Raw genomic sequence first — 23,427 nt, forward strand, 5'->3', positions numbered from 1 at the left:
TTCTGGAAAATCAACAGGGTAGATGCCAGCCTGATCTTGGCTTTTGATTTTCATTAATATTTTAAGAGAAATTTCATACAAAAATGAATTACTTCCTTTTCTTACTACCCTAGACATGATACCAAATGTATCTGTCCTTCGCAAATATCTTATAATTAAAAAGAACTTAAGCTAAGCACTAGTGGATGTTTGCACTCTGGCTCCCTGTGACAAAGAGGAGGTTTTATCTTTCCATTTTCCATTCAGCAATTTTTAAAAAAATATCACTTCCCAGAAGTTACTATTAATCTTACAAGAAAAACTTTTCTTCTTTTGTATTATGGTGCTAATAAAATTCACCTTATCTACTCAGACCTCTTTTAAAACCTGATGTGATAAAAAGGCATATTTAGGGAAACATTTAGTTTGGTTGGTTTAGGCCAGGGTCTGAGTAATTAAAAGAGCTTACATAAGGCTCAATGACCATTTTATCCTAAAACTGTTATTAAGATCTTTTGGGAATTTTTGTACACAGAAATCTACATAGCTAGCTAATTTTTTCAATAGGCATTTATGAATACAGTTAATGCAAGTTTCCTTACTTGTTCTGGATTATATTTTGACAGAATGCCATCCCCATGAAACTCTTCCAAAACATCTCTCAATTTCTTGGTAGAATCTAGAAAGTGAAAGATAGCCAGTAAGATTAAGAGCAGCCTATTTCCAAACAAGTTTTTCATAATCGGGTATGGAATGATTGCACAGAATAATAGCAATACCTCGAATAGTAGTAAAATCTATACCTATATCCTTAATAAGAATATTTATAATTTTTCCTTTTAAATGGCTTAAATTGTATTAATAAAGCTACTTTCCTAATCCCAGAGCTATCTTATAAATAATACATACATCACATTGCAAATACAAATGTTGGACCGTGTTATTGTGTGCAGGATGAAACAACCTGCCTTCTTTATGCAATTTATGTGCCAGCCTTACAGCCACTAAAATCTAGTAATTGGAACCATTATAAACAATTGTTTGCAGAAAGCATTTCCAATTTTTGCAGGGGAAAGGAATCATTATACAAGCCACATAATGATTCCCATCAGTATTATCAGCATGATAAAGCATTAGAATAAAAGTAAAGAAAGACAAGTTCTAGCCATTAAATCCTCACTGGATGATCTCAGACTAATATATTTCAGCTTATTGATAGAATTGCTGTGAAGATAGAATGGTGATTGAAAGCAAAATTTTTCCTTCCTTTGTCTGAAATAAAATGCTATTAAGAAGCTGCATCTCTGCATGCGGTATTTAGAATGATTGAAAGTATCATAAAGGCAGAAAAGCAGAGGTGACTACGTAGTATTAAATACATAACATGAGGAGACAGCACCTCTGCTGACTGAGTGATCCTCAGGATGCACTGTGTCAGATTGTTTTTCATATCTATAGTCAGAAGATGATTCTGGCCTAAATCCAAGATATTATGCAGATTGAGGCAAAACTGCAAATTTGGCTTTTCATCACCTCCAGTCATTTATTTTATCTATTTATTAAATTTGTTTGCCATCTATCTTGCTGCAAGAGTGTGCTATTTAAGCTAGCAAAGTTAGTACATGAGGTGGAAAAATTGGTTGTAAGCTGCCCAGAGTTTGACTTTGGCTATGCACATGTTTTAAATAAACAAACAACAAGAACCTCAGTTTGCTGCTCTTTCACAAGTTTGTTGCCTGAGAAACTACTCTGCCTAATGATTCAGCTCCCCTTGGCTGCTGATACCCTGAAGCCAACAATGCCTTGGAGCTAACATTAATGGCATCTTAAATCATTTAATGTAATATATAAGGAGAAAATGATCAAAAGACCTAGGATAGCTATTCATATGTATTTCAGAAATTATAACCAGTTCCGAAGGACTGTGGATAGTATGCAGTAAAAAGAAAAACAAGCAAGATAAATACAACAGAGGCATAAAATTCCTAGCAGAAGCCAAGATAGATGTCCTCAATCAATCAATCAATCAGTTGGAGTCAAGGGCTTGCTGAAATAAGACAAGTTTAATTAATTTTTGGAACATAGGCAAAATAGGAGCCATATGTACCTAACAGCAAAGACTATTCCAGAATGTGGGGGAAACCACAGAGAAAAGCAGTTGTCTTATCCATGCCACATGTACCGGTACTTTGCAACGGAGGGAAGACTTTCAATGGCCTTCGCTAAATGACTGGATTGGTCTATTTTAAAATATGTTCATCTTTTTTCAGGAAAGCAGACTTGATTATTTAAGAAAGAGAGTTTCCATTCTTTGTACTGAAGATGTAAACAGATCTGAAGCATCTTAACATATATGATTTGGATCTATGAGCTTTTGATGACTCATTTTAGCTCAGTATTTATAGTTTTATTAATATAGAATTTGAACATTTGTGAGCAATCTTGGATATATTAGACTTTAGGTGTTGTAAATATACTTCTCGGGGGAAAAGAATCCCCCCCAAAATATGTTCACTTTCAACCCTGACCTGACTGATGCAATATAATTCTAATATAATTCTGTCTTATCAAGGTTTAATCAGTGGTTTTATAATGCTTCATAAAAAAAAGAGAAAAAGGAAGAAAATATTTTTCTTTTTTCCTCAAATATATAGCAATGTATCTTTTCCCATTTAATGTGCTTTTTATTATAGCAAATAAAATAATAAAAAATATGATTTGAAAATGGCACAGCATGTTATTATGGAATCTATTTCCTTACCTCTGCTGCTATTGCTACTGAAAAATAAATCTCAGAGTAGATGTAAAAGAGGCAAAATGGAGGCAAAAAAGATGGCAAAAAAGACAAAGTGCTTAAGTATCATATCTCTTCCATGTGCTTGGGCTAAAATATTAATGATTATATTCTACTCCTTTCAATTTTTTAACACTTACTGACATGCTAATTTTCTATCTGCAAGGATTACCACCTGTTTCTGTAGTGTAACAATAAATTGGACTTCTTACATGGGCTAATTCACAAGGACAAGGTTTGTTTACTTTAGGCTTAGCATATATGAATCAACCCATTATAACATTATGAGTAAACCATGCCACTTTAAGTTTTACAGCAAGCAGAGTCTTAAAGTGGCATGGTTTACTCCTAGTATTATAATGTGTGGGTTTGTACCTTGGTTTATGTCATAAAATTAATATAGCATGGTATGATAGTATGTCTTTTTAACTCTATCATCAGCAATATTTAAGGAGAATTCTTCCATAAAATGTCTTAATGGAAGCCATTGTTCTCTGCTTCTTAATCCTCCTTAGTGAGCTTTCAGAACTCCAGGAATTGAAATGTCTCAGCAGTCTCACAGTTCAACTGTTCTGGATTAAGAAATTGGTCCCAAAGGATAAAATAGACTGAAAAAACCACAGGAAAATGATTAAAAGAAAGAGGCTGCTTTGAGATGTCTACAGAGGTTTCTATTTATAAACTATAGGGATTGCTCAAGATCCCATCTCTTCAGGGGTATTGAATTTTGTAATGTTTAGGCTAGAGTCTCTGAAAGATTAAATTCATGGTGATAAGTCAGTGGGAACATTCTTCTCTTTACATTCTCAGCACTTAAACTTCACACCGATCTTCCCAAATGGGAATGTAGAAGTCAGTTTTAGCTATATTGGATGGAAGTCATGTCGTTGAAGTCCAATGAATCTGCAGAGGACATTTGGGAAAGGTTTATCTTATGTACTTTCATGTAAAATACGTCTTTGAATGTGTGCATGCATGTATGTAATATGTATGTATATAAAGCTGCTACTTGTATGGATATACAGAAGAGTTGCCTTGGTGAGTTCTATAAACTTTAGACATGTAACTATTTTTAAAACTCTTCTTCTCCACTGTCAATTTTTATAATAATCTTTTCTTAATCTGTTCTCTGAATGATATTTCTTCTTCCACTTACATTGCTGACACTTTGTCCTTAGATACTAGCCAAGTGCAATTGCTTTTCTTCCCTTAGATCAGGGCTGTCAAACTTGTGGCTTGTGGGCCAGATACATCATGCATTGGCCATGCCCATGCCTAGTTTAGCGAAGGGAAAAAACTTCCCGATATGTCACATGATGCCACTGTGATGATATGAGTTTGACACCCCTGCATTAGATCAACAACAGCAGCCCAAATTCATGCATTTACTAAGAAAAGCTCCAATATTTAATAAGACTTTCTTACACAGCCAATTATATCACCATCCATAATTAAATAAGGAAGTAATGAGTGATAAGTTACATCAGTTTCTCCAGTCTGTCTTGATTCTGAATAAGCCTAGGTAATCAAGGTCTTCCTTCCTCTATCCTCTCTCCCCCTCTCCCCTTTCCTCACCTCTCCTTCTTTGGGAAGTCCCTGCTCTACTAAAGATATGGCTACTTCCTAGACACTATTTTCCCATGCAGTGAGAGCTGAAGTTTACTTCCCCATATTTATAGACTTGTTTAGAGTTATATACGGTCGTTTTTCAGGGGCATCTAAACCACTGAATTCAACTACTAGCTCAGTGCAGGAACCTACATTAAAACCATCATGATAGTTGGCTTAGATACATCCTGTGAAGACAAGCCCATCATAGTATTATAATGGGTGGGTTTGTCAATTTTCTGAATAATGAGTTCTGCTGACAAATTGAAAACTTGCTTTTATTGTTCAGATTTGTGAAACAATAATTTAATTATTCTGAGTCCTGCATTTTGAGATGATGACAGGCTAGGTCTCTATGTTGTTCTGTTGATAGCCTTTCAGGTATGTAAAGACTACTTCCTCTGAATCTTTTCTTCTCCAGGCTAAAGATTCTCTGTCACTGCAGAAGATTTGGTTTCTAAGTTTCCTGTTCACCCTTGTTGCCCTTCTCTGGATCATTTTTAATTTCTGTAGATTTCCCTAGAATTTCTCTTTTTAGCATGATGCGCAGAAATGAATACATCCTCAAAATAAGATTTGACCTAAGCAGAACAAAATGGAACAATTACTTCCTGTAATTCCCTAGATGCTATATTCTCCCATACCTAAATTTTACAAATTGCATTTCCTTTCTAACAATCAGATTACTTTGCTTACACAATTTGTGGTCAACTGTTATTCCATGACACTTTTTTTTTACTTCTATCAAGCCAAGTATCTTCTATTTATGTTTGTGAATCTGACTTTGGTTTCCTAAGTAAATAACTTTGCATTCTCACTGTTAAATTTTGTTCTATTATTTTCAGGAGGTTTTTCTAACCTATCAATATTGTGTTTAATTTAATTCATCTCTTCTAAGAGATTAGCTGTATCATCAGTTTTGTTTCATCTGCAGATCTGATAACCATACCCTCCATCTCCTAATCCAAGTCATTAATAAAAAAAGTTGAGTTTACAGTCTGAGATATCTCAAAAATAACACTTAAAAAACTGGCCAGACCATCATTAAGCTTCTTCATATTCTGGTATGCAGTCTGGATCTCAAAATTAGACTCATTCAGAACAGAGATTGTTCCCAACAAATTCAAGCTTCAATCCTGTTTCTTCACCCTTTTTCACAATTCCTTGATGAGATACATACTTTGCTTAGAGAGGACAAAACTAACAAGATCTGAGTAGTTTTGTCTCACCTGCTAGCATTTTGCCATCATCAGTGAGCAGCTGATATACATATCCTACAAGACTAATTGATATTATTCAGTCATGAGTTGCATTGTAGCCAAATACTGTTTTACTATGTCCTTCCTAATTTTGAAAACAATACCATTTGTTCTTTGTTTTAAATGTCCTGAGTAGTAACCCATATGATCTTCTGCCTGTTCAATTTTCTGCCATCTCAATTTGCTGTGGTCTAAGATGTCAACATGTCATCAATTCATTTCATCTTTTCTTGTGTTGATTTTTCTATTTTCATGCTTCACACATTCCATATAATGTCTTTGAAGCTTTGCATTTTGCATTTTGATTTTTTTTTCTAAATTTCAAATCTTTGTTTTTTCTTTTTCTGCATGATAACTTTAACAACTTGAAGTCTTGAAAGCATTAATCTCGCCATATGATAAACTACATTAGTACTTCAAAACATCCTCAGCTACATCTCAGTAACTTGTTGAGCACTATTTAACCAGATTATCCAGCACCATATTGTCAAACATTTAATATTTTTTTTATCTATGTGGGTTTTTTTTGGAGAGATTTACCACTCTCTTCTGTGCAGTATAAAACGATGCCTTGGTCTTTGTTACTAAGATGTTATTTTACCCCTGGCATCCTCTTTAATACAATTAAACAAGGGTAACTGCTCCTCTTGTGCCCTTCTCTGACTTCAGAGAGGCAAATCAGAAATTCTCTGGTCGGATGGTGCTTGGCAGAATTCATCTCCCAAAGGATGCTGAGTTAAAGTTTCCATCACTACTGTCTCATATCCTTTTGAAACTTCTGCCATTATGTTTTGGAAAACCACCCACACCTTCCCTGTGTTTATGTTAACATTACTAGACATCAAACACAGTATTATTTTTATTGATTCTTTCACATATGGTTTCTACAATCAAATTCATTCCCTTGAATTTCTGAATAGGAAACCCCTCCATTCTTTGTTTTACTTCTGCTTGTGTTGTACAAATTATATGCTTAGATTGTTTATATCCCAGGCAATGAGAATCATCCTATTATGTGTCTTTTATTCCTATGAATTAATTTCTGGTTTATTCCGATATATTTATTTAACCAATTTGTAAAGCCACCCATCTCAGCAAGTGACTCTGGGTAGTAAACCAACAGAATAAAAGCAATTAATGGATACAAAAATTAAATACAAAAATTAAAATCATTGCAGCCAAGAAAACCAGCATAGCCAATAGCACAAATATAGCCAGGAGATGAGTGCTTCCACATTATTTGGGGGCTCAAGCCTGAGCACAGAACTAGGTCTTTAGAGACTCATAAAAAGTCAGCATGGTTGGGGCCATCCAAATCTCCTATGCGAGCATACTGAGAGCTCACCTTGTTTATTTCCCAGTCTGAGGATTAATTTGCAGACAATGAAGGCTAATGATCTGTTTTTTCCCCCAGTGAATAGTCAACAAGTCCTATTACAATGCCTTTCCCTTCTATGGTTCACAAATCTTTATCTGAACAATTTGGTTCAGACTTGGAGGGAGAAATTTGTTAGGAACTTGCCAGGAACTTCCCAGGAAACTCTCTTGCCACCCACCCACCCCCCAAACAGTTTACTCCTTGGAATCTGGCTGTTTTATATCCTGCCTACAATACAGTAGACTAATGAGCATTCTTCTGCTTGAAGGACACTCTCTTTCACTTAATAGCTTATTCAGAACTCGTCCTCACAGAAAACACAACTTTTCTATTCACCTTCCTCTCTTGTCTTTTCCTCTTGTTAACCCCCCCCAAAAAACTGTATGTACTGCTTAGATGTAGTGTGTGTTCCATATTTACAGTGTTAAGAGTTCTCAGTTGCCATGATATGAACTGTAGCACCTTGTAAAAGCAAAACTGAACAAGACTGTACCTCATCTATTATATGATGGAGGTCAATTAGTTGAAATGTTCTTGTTAACATAAATAATCACCAAGAGAATTATGGGGATTTGGCTGAGGTATGTACTTACATTCAGAATATTGCTGCAGCTGAGCAAACTCTGCTGGACTAAGCATGATCCACACCCCATCACTCATCTTTTAAGTTGAGTTGTGAGGTGTCACCTCTAATCAAAGTCCATGGAAAAGATGCGCATCTACATCTAGGAATTCTTCTGGGTCATTGTTCCAGTTTAGAACTGCAGGTGGTTACACTTTCTGTACGACTATTGTTAAGAATAGATGTCTGTTACAGAACTCAAATCACATTCATCAGGAATATTCATGTACCCAGTTCCTTTATAGCTACTTTACTTAGGACTGCCATCAGGAAAGTACTTTATGAAGAATTCCAGTGTATCCAAACCTAGAATTAAAAGGAAAGCGAGTTATACAATTATATGCACTTTTTCAAGATGCTTCTGAAGCTTGCAAGAAAATGAAGGTAGAACATACTCAATATTTTAGTTAGACATTTTACAAGTGTAAATGCATCTACAATGAAAGAGGCTAATTCCAACAAGACACATTGCTAGAACCAGAGAATCAGGTACAAATTCTTGCTTATTGATGATGTTCTCTGATCTGCCTTTAGGTGGTTATCTTACCTTCTACATTGTGAAAAAAAAGATGAGAAATCTGGAAAAAATAGATAGGCAACCCTAAGCACCATAACAAAAAGATGGGACAGTTCTATGGTAAATAAAAAAGTTCAGTCAGATTAGATATTGTGGATGATGTAAAAGTATCTTAAAGAAATAAGAGAGACTGCCTGAACCATGAACTCAGTTGAACTATTCAAGGACTTCAATGCGGTCAATGAATAAAAAAGGAGATTACAGTTTACAAAGCACATTTACAATTCTAAAATAAATACAGTTCTGTACAGAGGCATCCCATTTCTGCACAACATGAATATTCATTAATCTGAGAAATACTATTTGGCATTATGCCTTACAAGTCATGTAGCACCTTGTAGAAATGGCTGCTATGTACATGAATATGTTGTTAAGTATTTAAATCACAATTCTCTCTTGACTTAAACCTTTCTGTACCTTCCTAGAATTTTCTGTCTCAGTCTAATTTTTACATAACTTCAGTAAATCAGAGGGTTTTCCTAAAATATGATTGTAGTATATAGCATACAGTGGTATTTCCAAATGAATATTTGTTATGACTAAGCACAGCTATTGCTAATTTTCTTTATATGATGTCTCCCATATCTAATCATCATCCAATGCTCACTTTAGGTGTGTTGGAAGTTATACATAGAAAAAGGGGGAAAACCACAATTTTGTTATTCCAAAAATATTTTTCTAGCATTTTTTTTTCTTTCCTCCTGTTTAGAAACAGGATATTACTTTTGTCCAGAGCTGGAGCATAGCATAGCTACTACTATGCAACAAGGAATAGTTGCTTTATTTTTTATTAAATACAGAAATTTATTACTCATTTATATGGACTTCTCCAAATTGAAATTGTCCAGATATGCTATTAAATGAGTTTCATAGTGTCCCAGAAGACTGACCATGGCTCTACTTACTCGAATTATGGGAAGTATAACCCAATCTCTGGGGGATACTGAACTGAGAAAAGTCTATTCTGTCTTCCTCCCTCCTTCCCTCTATACAGTAAAAGTAAAGGCATATTATTAATCAGACACTCTGCCTTTGCTGAATATAGCTTGACTTTTGTATGATAGTTAAGCCTGTTGTATGAGGAGGTCAATCAATATAAAAACATGGCTAGTGTAATATTTGGAGGCAAGGACATGATTTCGCCGGAGAAAAATGCTACCTAGAAAATTTTTGAGAACTTCTTAAATATAGTGCAGTAAATTGAAAGAGGATAATGTGAACTCTATGTAAGATGGTTTAGTGGTGTGTTTTGTTTTTATTTGTTTTTTGTTCTTGGACTATTCTAGCTAAAGTGGACAATTACAGCAAACAGAATTACCTTCTCGCTGCCTGCTTTGTATTTAATAATGCTAATGCTTTTACCATTGGACTCATAGAGACAGCTGAGACAGCTGTTTCTGCAGGTAATTAAATCACACCCTCAGTCAGCAGTAATCTTCAATGACCCAGTCAACCAAGAAGCAGAAATTTGTAATGTCCCTTGAGCTGCTGCCAAAAAGGCTGTGAGGCTGCCACTTCCTTTAGTTATTAATCTACATTTCATTTTCACCTGAGTAAAGAACTAAAAACCCATCATAATGATGTTGACAACAATACCACTATGCACAGAATTGGGTGGGACCCTTCCTAATGCCAGCCTCTTTATACCCTGGCATATGCTGGCTGAGGAATTCTGGGAGTTGAAGTCCACAAGTCTTAAAGTTGCCAAGTTTGGGGACCCCTTCTATACAGGAAAGCAAAAAATGGAAGAGGACACAGATGATGTTCATAGAAGTTATCAGCCTAATTTTGCTTCATTTTAGAATCAAGAAGAAATAGTTAAAACTTTTCCCCTGTAAACAGTTTGTGGTAGAAAATTACATTTAATTGAGTGGATTGTGCACATACAACACTCTAATCTTCTCTTGTTCTAAGATAGTATCAGCAGTCCTTAAATTCTATTTGGAGGTATAGAAGAAGAAGTCATTCATATAAAATGTGATGTAGGGTCTTTGGGCCTTCTTATAATTTTGAAATTAAAGTCATTTCAACTGATCCAATCCACTCTCTACTCAACAAATGCAATACATTATCACAAAATAAACTATGGAGTTGAAGGCATGTGCAAGTATCCTTTCATTTACTGTCAGGTTAACCCATTTGATATGAAAAAGCAATTTGCATAGATCCAAGCAAGGTGAAGGAAGCTTCATGCAGAGAAGGAATTTCCCTTAATTTGAATTGTAAGGATTATGGTCTCATCTGCAGAATGTGAAGTTAAACAACAAAACAGACTATCAGCCTGCAGAGCTAGCAGGCAATCAGGAAGCTCCAAGAGAGAGACAATATACCTGAGCAGGTGAAACCCAGTACAGATAATGAGGCACCATGCTGGCAGGGCACCTAAATTGGAATAGACTGGCAACTACAAAGGGCTGAGCAGAGGCAATTAGCATATCCCCTAGGCAGGAGTGGGCTACAAGATCCTTGATCAAACCACAACAGCAGCTGGGTCTATATAAGAGCAGCCTACCGGCTCTTGGTCTCCAACTGCAGACTCCTATGCCTACTGCTCATTTGTTGTCTTCCATTCACAACCTAGGGTTGATATTCAGACTGACTTCTAGAATTTTCTGGTCTTCAAACTTTACATTAGGGTTGTCAAATGTGATGTATTGGGACTCCCCCCCTTGCTAAACTGGGTGTGGGTGTAGCCAATGTGTGATGCATCTTGCCTGCAGGCCACAAGTTTGACAGCACTGCTCTACACTGTTACACACAACTTTTTGCTTGCTAGCAGATCTTTCTAATACTTCAATCTTTCTAATACTTTTGAATCTTCTATGTCTTAAGTGCTTCTCTAATTGTCACCTGATTCCTGACTATTAAGACATGCCAATAAAGCATTTCAAATTTGCATTTGTCTGGCTTTTTCATTTGTAATGACTAACACATGACAGTAATCAAGCATAAATGCTGCCCAGACTGAGAACATTTACTGTTTTTCCAAATTAAACAAAAATTGTTTAAAAGGTCTTGGTGAATCTCTCCTCTTCTCCATTCAATTACATTCTCTCTCTGATATTTAGGATAAACCACTATTCTGTAAGAGACAAATTCATTTTAGATGGCTAGTCATTATTGTTATGATGAGATGCAATATTGAATTAGAAGGCAGCATTAGTAGAACTATATTAAAAACTAATGATCTTTGTCCTACTCATATATGAACTCTTATTTCTAATAGCTGCCCTCCTACCATTATTCTTCAGCAACTGGATCTCTGAGTCAAAGGAATAATGCTCCCTGTGATTATACACTTTTGCATTTTGTGCATTATGCACTACGCTTCTAAAGCAAAGGATGAATAATTTTGTTATGCAGCAATACATACTAGGGAAATTGGAAAATGCATTGCCACAAAGTGCAGACAATAAATTACCGATGGTGATTTTAAGTTGCAGAATAGCATGTAAATAACTGGTGGATTCCCATAGTGCCAGTGTACTGCTCCAAACCCCAACCTCAATCCCAGGAAAAAGTACTTACATTTGTTTTCTAGAGCTAACAGCAATTGCAAGGGAGGTTCAAATATTTCTTTAACTGCCTCCTGCCACCATTTTAGCCTAATTCAAATACTCTTATCACAGTCTAAAATTTCATCTGCACAAATTGTTTTTGAAAATGGATAATATAAGCAGGTGTCTCAAGAGTTCAGGGACTATTATGTACAATTTTCTGGAAGCAAAATATGAGATTTTACTCTTTCAGTAAGTGTGACTCTTCTTTCAACAAATTTGATTCAATATCATATCAAGAAAATATGTTAATTTTTAAATTGGTAGAATGAGGTTCTTTCAGAAAAATATAAGACACTTTTAGATACATTTTCATTCACAATTAAAAAAAAAACATTCTAATCTGAATGTCTGTACAATGGGAAATACAGAAGGATTTGATTCCCAATTCTACAAGAAGCTAAGAACAGCATAGATTCCCTTTTTAGATATTGTATGGAATTTGACCGGCACAAAACAATACTGAATAAGATCTACTATAATGATCCTAACATTATTTTCTACATGTTAAATACACATATGGAGATAATCATTTATTTTATAACCAAGTCCTGGATTATAGCAAGTGCGTGGATACAATTGAATTAGTTGCATCTTTTCATCCACACTCATTAGACAAAGAATTAGTTCCTGCTTTCAAAGCTGTGAGGAGTGTTTCAACACTCCTGACCAGTTCATACATAACTTTTTCTTTGAGCACGTCCTATTGGAGGAAAAAGCCCCATCATATCAGACTTGTTCTCAGTGTCTGCTCATTGGTTTAGGGGATATGCTGGGTGGAAAACAAGGAAAACAATACAAAGGTGTTAAGTTTCAGGCCTCAAGATTGCACATATAAGGATCTTCAACCACTAGGCTGGACATTGGGAAAGAGTAGCAAGAACTTTGATATTTAATGCATTAGCTTGACACTGTCTCAGTGGGATGAATAGTTTGAATTGTTCCCCAATATATCTGAAAGTCACAAATTGCAGAAAGTTGTTAGAAGGCATTCTCAATCACTGAAGCAAGTTTCTAGTACCTTGTGATCTGTCCATGGTCCTGCAGAGTTGAACTCTGGACCTGTACAGGTTGATATCACAATGAATTGTTTGTTTCATTGATTCTGATATTTGCCATTGTCACAAAGTACTGGAATAATCACCTGCACACCAATTATCTGTGGACATTTTAGTTGCAGAATAGTGCATTGACTCTAGGATTTTTTTGCACATCCTGGAGGAGGATCCCTAGAATATTAACTATTTGAGATTTGTTTTCTCAAAGGTGGCTGTTAATAAAAATGCAATCAAATGGATTCATACTTTAGCAAATATCGTGAGGAAAATAAAATTAAAAACTATCTAGTTTAAGACAAAACCTGAAATATGACAGTATGAATCAGTTTTAAATTATGGGCATTTCTAGCAGGTTGATACTGACAATTGCAGCCAAAGCACTTGGATAAAGCCAGTTTGGTCTAGTGGCTAAGATATCAAACTAGAAAGTAGGAGACTTTGAGTTCAAGTTCTGCCTTAAACATGAAAGCCAGCTGGGTGACTTTGGGCCAGTTATTCTCTCTCAGCCCATCTTATCTCATAGAGTTGTTGTAGTAGGGACAATAAGAGGAGGAAGGTGTGTTGGATATGTTCACTGCCTTGAGTTATATGTAAAAATACTAAAGATGCGATATGAATAAATTTTTTTAAAAAGAAGCTATAAGAGCTGGGGTTCAGATTTTGCTTTAGCCTGCACTTAATAGCTAATTAAATCTTAATCAGCTCAACCTTAGCTAGACTCAACTTCTCATCTGTGTTAGAAAAGGATAATAAAACTAACCTTTTTTACAATCCCTCTTGAAAGATATTATTAAATATAATGAATATGAGGTGATGCTTTGGACATTCCACAAGTACTATATAAAATGGTATTATTAACCTGGCATTTTGCTGCTTAGGCTAGAGTTTCCTTCTAACTGCAACTCTCAGAAAGGACATTAACAACACTGCTACTACTCTTCAAGATATAATTAAGTACCCATGGCATTTTAGTTGCTGAATTGAACACAAGAAATCCTACTCAGAGGGTTTAATGAGTCTGTATAAAGCAACTAAGGTAGAGGTGATAGAAGACAGGCCCAGCAGATAATGAGCAGTTGGAAAAACCCAGCTTCTCTCAGAAGAGCTAAGTTAAAAGCAAGAGTGAGAAAGCTTTTACTAGTGAGCTCTGTGAAAGGAATTTAAAATAATTGGTGGAGAGATCTAGATTTTAACAAGCACTTCAAATGGTCATTTCTCTTCATTATAAGATGAATATTTAATTCCTAAATTAAATACTGACTAAGAACTACGACTAGATACACCCAAAGTGGGTGAGGTGAAATAAATGTCATGCAAAACACATAGCTAGGGAACAGGACAGACTATAATATTCCCATCTCTTTGCTCTGAGAGCTTAAGAGAAGGTAGTATATACACTATACTGATGGATTAAAAATAAAAGCCAATCAACAGATAAAATCCAGTTTTAGTTAATATTCTGATAGTGCTCTTGTTCCTGGCTAAGATACTTTTAAAGTTAAGGTATTGATGCCAATTTCCCATTTTTATGCTTTCATAACTGTTATGCTTTCACCATACTTGCAAAACCTAAATATAAAGGTGGAAAACATGCTTCCTTTTCTTTATACTAGTAGTAAGCTTTCTAGGAAAGCTACATGTTCTGATTTTCCTCTAATTTTTTCATTATTTACTCAATTTATATCGCTGCCTATTTCAGTGATTCTGGATGACTAACAAAATTTAAAAACCAATTACCAAGCCACCAACTTTAACAGCAAAAGCCTCACAACAATAATAAATATTCATAGAATGGCAGCTGAGGACAACAACACTACGAATATATCTGTGTCACAAGCTCTCATATTCAAGAACACAGCCATGCTTTTAAGGCTTTCTGGAAAGCCAACAGAATAACTGGAGATGGATCCTGGATGCCATGATGTTCCAGAGGGACTGTAACAAAAATGGCCTCTTCCTAGGTCCTGCCAGATGACATTCCTTGATAGAAAGGACCATAGCATGTCCCTTCTGTTAGATCTTATAGGACTGGTAGTAACCAATGGAGAAAGGAAATCCTACATGAAGGGTTTTATAGATGATCACCAGTGTCTTGAATTGTGCCTGGAAGCCAGTGGAGCCAGTGCATCTTGCACAGCAGAGGTACCCCCAAAACTACCGACACTGCTATATTCTGGACCAGCTGAAGCTTCTGTTCAAGAGAAGCCCCTTTTTGAAAATTGAGTTCACATTATATACTTAAGGTCCTTAACTCCTCCATAGGTATTCCACCCACTCATTGGCATAGATATGTGGATGGTTCTTGAGTCAAAATTAAAACACAGGAAGTGGAAGCCTTCACCAATCACACAAACTCTATGGGCAGCAATGTTAACTCACACAGAAAGATGTTAAGGGAAATAGTCAAACCCAAGGACAAAACTGTGCAGTGCACATTAAAGAAGACAGAAGCCTCAATATTGAAGCATACAGAAAACCTACACACATAGAACAGTATTTACATTTTGACTCTCATTGCCCACTGGAGCACAAACTGGAAATATTCAGAACCCTACACCACCAGGCTGAAGGTTTGCTATCCACCAAGAGAAATAAAACACACCAAGAAGCGCTCAGAACATGTAGCTATCCTAACTGGTTCTTCATCAAATCCACACATCGATCCAGCAGGAGCTCCTTCATAACAGACAGAGAAGAAAACAATAAACAGAGTAACACTGTCATTCCATACATTGCAGGAATATATGAAAAACTCAGAAGGATTTTCAGTTAATGCAACATAGGGGCACACTTTAAACCCAAGGACAAAACACTCAGGCAAAAACTGAGAAATGTGGTATATTTATTGCAGTGAGACATGTGTAGACCTGTACATCAGGGAAACAAAATAACAACAATTGCATGGCACAACACAAGAGAACAAACTCATCAGAAGAGGATTCAGCAGTCCAGCTGCATCTGAAAGACAAAGGTCACTCTTTTGAAAAGAGCAAATTCACATTCTGGACAGAGAGGACCACTGGTTTGAAAGAGAATTCAAAGAGGCCATCTATGTTAAAATTGAACAGCCCTCCCTCAATAGAGAGGGAGAGATATGACACCACCTATCTCCTGTTTACAATGCAATATTTTCAGCAGCCCCAAGAAGGTAACACACCCTGCACTTTGAGTCAGGTGATTCTGAGGATATAGATTGACCCCAAGTGTTTCAACAATTCTGAGGGCTAATGACCAGATGACTGCAAAGAATATAAATCCTTCCATTCCAGTCAATTAGAATGGAAGAAGTTTCTTGGGTGAGAAATTAAACATTTAAAAACAAATAAAGTCCAGTTGCCTTTTGGAAAAAGCACCTTTTCAAGATCTGGAGTTAACACCATTTACTTATGATTTATTCCACCAAGTAAATGCCCTATCAGAGACCAGCAAGGAAAACATATACAATATAGGTGATACGTTTTGGAGGATATGAGTATGAAACACAGACCAATTCTATTTTACATATTTTAGGCTTAAAACAAGTTGATTTCTGGATTAAGGTAACCCCTGGCTAAGTTATCAGCTGATGAAACTTTTCTGTCAGCAGGTCCTTTATTAGCTTATTTTGCCATGGAATGATTAATAAAGAAAGCACCATTTTATATTTCACACAGTGGTTTAAAGCAGGTGTTCCCAACCTTTCGGACCCCAGGGACCACTGAATTCATAATTTTAAATCCCGTGGACCACTAATATGAATACAGCATGCCGCTGGCTGAAGCGCATGAACTCCCAGTGATGGGATGGGGTCCTCCAGGCAGTTACCTTGGCCACCTGTTTCTGCAACCTCAAAGAGCCTTTTTGACCCGTTTTCCACAGAAAACAAAATACCAGGATCTCTCACCTCTCTCTTTCTCTCAGTATCTCTTCTCTCTCTCTCTCTCTCTCTCTCTTTCAGTATCACTTTCTCTCTCGTCTCTCTTTCTCTCTCATCTCTTTATCTCTCTCTCTCATCTTTCTCTCAGTATCTTCCTCTGTCTCATCTCTCCCTCACACACACCTCTCTCTTTCATGTCTCTCTCAGTATCTCTCTCTCATCTCTCTTTCCCCCTCTTTCTCTCTTTCATCTCTCTTTCTCTCAGTATTTCTCTCTCATCTCTCTTTCTCTCTGTCATCTCTCTTTCAGCATTTCTCTCTCATCTCTCTCATCTCTTTCTCTCTCACTCTCTCTTTCTTTCTCATCTCTCTCATCCTTCTCTCAGTATCTCTTTCTCTCTCATCTCTCTCTTTCCCTCTCTCTCTCATCTTTCTCTTTCTCATCTCTCTCTCATCTCTCAATCTCTCTCTCTCTCATCTCTGTCTTTCTCTCTCTCCTCTCTCTCCTTTCTTTCTCATCTCTCTCTCTTTCTCATCTCTCATTTCTCTCTCATCTCTTTCTCTCACTATCTCTCTCTCATCTCTCTCTCACCTCCCTCTTTCACTCGGTATCTTTCTCTCTCATCTCTCTTTCCCCCTCTCTCCCATCTCTCTCTCTTTCTCTCTCATCTCTCTCTCTCACTCTTTCTTTTAGTATCTTTCTCTCTCTCATCTCTCTTTTTCTCTCATCTCATTCTCTCTCTCTCTCTGCCTGTGTGTTAACATTAGTTTACACAATGCTATAGCAAAACATTAACAACATATTAGTAAAATAATAATTAATTTGAAAGACTTCCTGTAATATTACTTATGATATTTCCTCACCTCCCATTAAATCCAGCCTCAGCAAAAATCACTCTTTTTTCATTTTAACTGTGATTAATAGATGTAAGGATTTGCCATCATATTCTGTTGTGGCCTATAATTTGTATATGTGTTTCAGACAATTTATTGGCTAAGCTACAAGGTGATTTTTTCATAGAGACCAGAAGCAGAAGTTCAGACTACTGGAAAGTATTTTCCTTTGATAAGTTTCATGTTTGTTGCCAGAATTCTTTATAGACACTTATGATGTAACACAAAAAGCAGCTTTTCATAAAATGAGCAAACAGAAGGAAAGCCCCTGAGATTAGGCTATTTTGGAAATGTTTTAATTCTGGTTTCAGTTTCTCAACCCAGTCATGATTTTGCAAAATGACAACATGACAGGGATTTTCATAATCAAGAGAAAGGCAGTGAGATGTTAGCAATGAAATATTACTTTTTTACTGTTCCAGCTCATTCCAAATGAAAACACTTCGTGGTACCCTTGGCTGCAGAACATGAGATTAATAGGACTTCATAAAACTTTGTTTATGATCAGGTCAGTGGGCAGAAGTCTGAATCTAGTAATTCTCAGCATGTATCTGTAGTAAGGCATCAAAGATTTACAAAACAAATAGTATTATATTCTTCTTACAATATTTGATATGATGCTGCAGAAATGAAGGGTAAAAAGCAATGAATTTTTATATAGAAGTCTGCAAGATCCAGTCTGTTTTGATATTCAAATCCCTATGTGCAGGATTATTTAATATCAAAATACATTGAGCCACAAATTAACTAATCACATTTTAGTCTACAGCATGGGTGTCCAACTTTGGCAACTTTCAAACTTTCTAGGGAATTCTGGGAGTAGAAGTTCACAAGTCTTAAAGTTGCCAAAGTTGAACATCTCTGCTCTATGTATTATGAGTTTATAGATCCCTGACTAGATTTGGGTGACCTGACTAATCAGTTACTGCTACTCTAAAACAAAATAACCCCCATCCCGTGGCTACAGGGGCCATGGTCAAATGGGAAAGCAACCTTGGATGTCATCCCAACTGTTGTAAGGATGACTATGAAATCATTACTTTTGGCTCAGTGCTGGGATTCAAATTTTTTTACTACTGGTTCTGTGAGCATGACTTGGTGGGCATGGCAGGGGAAGGATACTGTAAAATCTCCAGTCAGAGGTGGTATTTGCTGGTTCCCTGAACTACTCAAAATTTCTGCTACTGGTCAGAACCTGCTTAATACTACCTCTGTTGCAGCTGCTTTTTTTATGTTGTGGTAACTTTATATTTCATTCACTCATCTTACCCACACTTTGTGGCCATATTGGGAGGTGAGAAATAAAAGGAACACAGAGATAGAATTTTTAGAATGGTCTTGCTTTTGTGGGTCTGCTTAAGCTCTGGGCTCACAGTGGAAAATCCCTGCAAAGCCAGGGCTAAACCTAACCCCTAAGCCAGTTGTGTGTTTGTCTTCTAACCCTTCCTCCTCCTCCAGGTAAGTCCATGAAAATATGAAAATACAGCAGATCTCCGAAGCATGAATGAGCATATATACTATATTATGTAACTGTAAGTCACCCAGAGTCGTTTTGCGGCATATAAATTTAATAAATAAAAGTCAATCACTGACTGCAATCAATCACTGATTGCATTGCAGGCAAGTACTATTTTTGCTATTCTTTTCTTTGGTTTTCTTATCCTAAGTTGTATTAGGGGCATAGTAATCCAATGATAGGAGAACATGTCTTTAGAACTGCCATGTTTACACAATTTTTCTTGGTGGCCTCCACTAAAATATTCCCTTCTTCTTTGTAATTCTGTTGGCTTTTGCAAGCTTCCTTGTCCACCTCAGCATTCTAGACACAGTGGGAATCCAATTAGAAAGCTAACATAGGTGAAAAAGTCACAATTTATGTCTAGTAAACGTTTTTAAAGTCAGCAGTTAAACAATAAATATTCCTAAAAAAACAATAATTTTCAGAACATTTTATCATTAGCTATATATAATAAATAGGCTATAATAACAAAATCAAGGTACCTGTCTGAATTATTTTTCTACTTAAAACAAATCCAAAAAGTAAAGCAATTTATTTCCTCCTCCTAGTCCTTTGGCAATTCAGTTTCAAACTCAGCATTTTTGTGTGATCTCTCTGCAATATCTCCTGTCCTAGTTTCTTGTGATTTCTCTCTTGAAGTCACCTTCTAATCTGTTTGTGAATCAGAGGAATAATAGAGATGTGCTAACTTTTTGGTTTCCATGGAAACCAAGTTTCTTCGGTCACCCCATGCCTGTCAGGATTCAGATTGTGTTAAATGTTTAGTGACTATGCTTAAACCTGCATAGCTAAACAGTTGAGCATTGTATCACTGTTACACACTGTTCAAAGAAGCAATGCAAAATCTTTCAGGACCAGCTCCTTGCCTAACCTATGGTCAAAAGCCACAGTCATCCCCATCTTCAAAAAGGGAGACCCAAGCCTAGTTGAAAATTACAGACCAATCTCCTTATGCTGCGTCACCTGTAAAGTCATGGAATCAATTATTAACCAATCCATCATCCTCCACTTAGAGACAAACAACCTACTCTCCAATAAACAATTTGGTTTCAGAAAAAAACTATCCTGTAACCTGCAACTCTTACACTGCAAAAACATATGGACGACACAACTCGACCAGGGCAAAGCAATAGACGCAATCTACATAGACTTCTGTAAAGCCTTCGATTCAGTGGTACACAACAAACTACTCCTAAAAATAAAATCCTATGGTATCTCTGGACAACTGAATAACTGGATAGAAGCATTCCTGGCAAACAGACAACAAATGGTCAAAATTGGGAGCGTCCTATCAAATTCTGTACCTGTCAATAGTGGTGTCCCCAAGGCAGTGTTCTAGGACCAACTCTCTTCATACTCTACATAAATGACCTCTGTGATCATATTAAGAGCAATTGCGTTCTTTTCGCTGATGATGTAAAGCTGTTCAATACCACAGACAATACTGCTACCCTACAAAAAGATCTTGACTATGTATCAGAATGGTCAAACAAATGGCAACTTCAAATCTCAACAAATAAATGCTCTGTCTTACATATTGGCAAAAAAAATCAGAAAATAAAATACAAGCTGAATAGTCAAGATCTTGTTGATGACCCAAGCTCTGTAAAGGACCTTGGAATACTCATCTCTAATGATCTAAGTGCTAGAGCCCACTGCAACTACATAGCCAAAAAGGCATTAAGAGTTGTTAACCTAATCCTACGTAGCTTTTTCTCTGGTAATATCACACTACTAACCAGAGCATACAAAACATTTGCTAGACCAATACTGAATACAGTTCATCAGTCTGGAACCCACATTACATATCTAATATTAGCACAATTGAGAAAGTCCAGAAATATTTCACAAGAAGAGTTCTCCACACCTCTACTCATTGTAGAATACCTTATGCCACCAGACTTGAAATTCTAGAACTAGAAAACCTTGAATTACGCCGTCTTCGGTCTGATTTAAGCATGGTATATAAAATCATACATTGCAATGTCCTACCTGTCAATGAATACTTCAGCTTCAACCATAACAACACAAGAGCACACAATAGATACAAACTCAAAGTTAACCGCACCAAACTTGATTGCAGGAAATATGACTTCAGCAATAGAGTGGTCAATGTCTGGAATACTCTACCCGACTCTGTAGTTTCTTCCCCAAACCCCAAAAACTTTAACCTTAGACTGTCTACTATTGACCTCACCCCTTTCCTAAGAGGTCTGTAGGGGACGTGGTATAAGCGCACCAACGTGCCTACCGTCCCTGTCCTATTGTTTCTCTTATTCTTCTTTTATTTTTCTTATATGTACCCATTTCATGTATTCACAACTATGTATACACTTATACTTATTATCTTGTAAACAATTGGCAAATCAAATAAATAAAATAAAATAAATAAATAAATGCAGAAACCAAAGGGCTGCTTGTTTAGACTGCACAGTTCATGATGAACTTTCATAAAGACCAATATTTTCTGTTACAGATCTCCAACAAAATAGAACTTTGATTGTTCAGATCTTTACAGAAAGAAAGCTCGATGGTTTGGAGGAAGGGTGCAATTTCAGGGCCAAGACTGTATTCATTTGGTATGAATTTTTCCCATCTGTTCAGATATGTTCCACCTGAATTGGACTTTTCCTTCACATTCAGTTGGACCAGTTATATCCTTGTCATCTTGGCTTTCTACTCTTGGCTTTCACTAGGTATGAATCTCCTCTGCTAAGTCAGCTCTTCCAGATGAAACAATGGATTGCTTATACCTGATTTTGACTAAAGATGTAAAAGCATTATTCATGGATCTTGTCCTGAGCAAAGGAAAGAATTCTTCCCCCAGTAAACTTTACATCACAGTTGGTATCAAACAGATATTCTTGCTTTTTCCTGGACAGAAATGCGTGCATGCACACACACAATCTATCAAAACCAAAGTACCCTTAAAATATAAAACTGCTTTTGATACTTGCATATGTGCAGATATAATTACTTTAAAAGAATGTTTAGTCTGGTCTGGAATTTTGCCACAATAAGAGCACAGCACTGAGGAGAGCTATGTTTATTGCAATGATTATTGGCTGCCTGTTTTAACATGGGAGACCTTGAACAATGGGAAAGCAATTTTTATAGAATGGACTAGGACTAGGAAATCCTGGATTGGCTGCTCTGCTTGGGGAACTGGGTAGATCCTTGTCAGTTTACCCCAAATGAGTTCTATTGCTAAGCAAAAGGGCTTTTCAGGACAGTGGCAGAACCCCAAAGTTTGTTATTAAGGAAATACAATGTTGAGGCCATTCACTAATAGAGAATGGAAGGTTGTGCTTTTTCTATGTTGCAAATAAGGCTGCCTTTGGGCTGTACTATCTGGTAAGGATGTTTCTTTTCTTTGGTTTGATGGGATTGCAGGAGAGTCATTTTGGGTCTGAAGGGATTAGTAAAGAGAGGAGCTGGGTTTGACCTGGCTACATCTAACAGTCTCTTTCTGTGTGTGTGTGTGCATGTGTGCGGTCTCCATTTTGTTTTATTTTTTCCACCATTAAGGAACCTGAATGAATGTGAGCATTGTGTTACCATTACTCTTCACACAAATAGACTTGCTTTTTCCCAGACCGAAATGCACAGAAACACAATAAAAGCCAAAGTACCTTTAAAATAAGAAACTACTATTGATAGTTCCATATGTGCAGATGTACAGATAGTCCTTGACTTACAATCGTAATTGTAACCAGAATTTCTGTTGCAAATAAAGCTAGTTAAGTGAGTCATATCTGATTTTATGACCTTTTTTTTGGCCATGGTTATGAGAATCATTGCAGTTCTTAAGTGAATCATGTCATTAAATGAATCTGGCTTCCCGCATTGACTTTGCTTGTCAGAAGCCAGCTGGGGCAGTTGCAAATGATGATTATGTGAACCTGAGATGCTGCAACTATTGTAAATACATGCTGGTTGCCAAGATCCTGGATTTGATCACACGGCTATGGGGATGCCGCAATAGTTGTGAGCAGACTGGTTGCAAGCTACTTTTTTCAGTGCCGTTGTAACTTCAAACTACACACACTAATGTACAAACATTGCTAAATGATTGTAAGTCAAGGACTACTTGTAATTACTTTAAAAGGGCATTTAGAATAGTTGAATTTACATTTAAAAGGACTACCACGAAGGGTAATGTCTGATGAAGAATGAAAACATAGCAAATTGCATGTTTTATGTTTATGTTAAGATTCACAGTATATAATTGGGAGAAGATATACAATAGTGCCAATGTTAGGGGACATTTCTGGAACAATTTCCTATAGATTTTTTAAAATCTATATAACCTGCCAGAAGAAAATAC

At 36.4% G+C, this 23,427-nt stretch overlaps 1 protein-coding gene across 3 annotated transcripts in view; it reads right to left on the bottom strand.

Moving 5' to 3' along the window:
• The window catches only part of DGKG (diacylglycerol kinase gamma), a 103,273-nt gene that overhangs the window by 74,412 nt on the left and 5,434 nt on the right, over positions 1 to 23,427 (bottom strand). For all 3 annotated transcript variants that reach the window (XM_087964887.1, XM_087964886.1, XM_026667714.2), the window contains exons 2-3: positions 7,612 to 7,946; positions 582 to 658 (exon numbers count right to left, since the gene is read on the bottom strand). In XM_087964887.1, the coding sequence (XP_087821013.1) occupies positions 582 to 658; positions 7,612 to 7,678 (144 nt within the window). In that variant the 5' untranslated portion in view covers positions 7,679 to 7,946. The remainder of the gene's footprint in view (positions 1 to 581; positions 659 to 7,611; positions 7,947 to 23,427) is intronic.

This window comes from Notechis scutatus, chromosome 4 (assembly GCF_049901735.1).
Source record: "Notechis scutatus isolate UNSWTSFEM ecotype Mainland chromosome 4, rNotScu1.2, whole genome shotgun sequence".
Taxonomy (NCBI): domain Eukaryota; kingdom Metazoa; phylum Chordata; class Lepidosauria; order Squamata; family Elapidae; genus Notechis; species Notechis scutatus.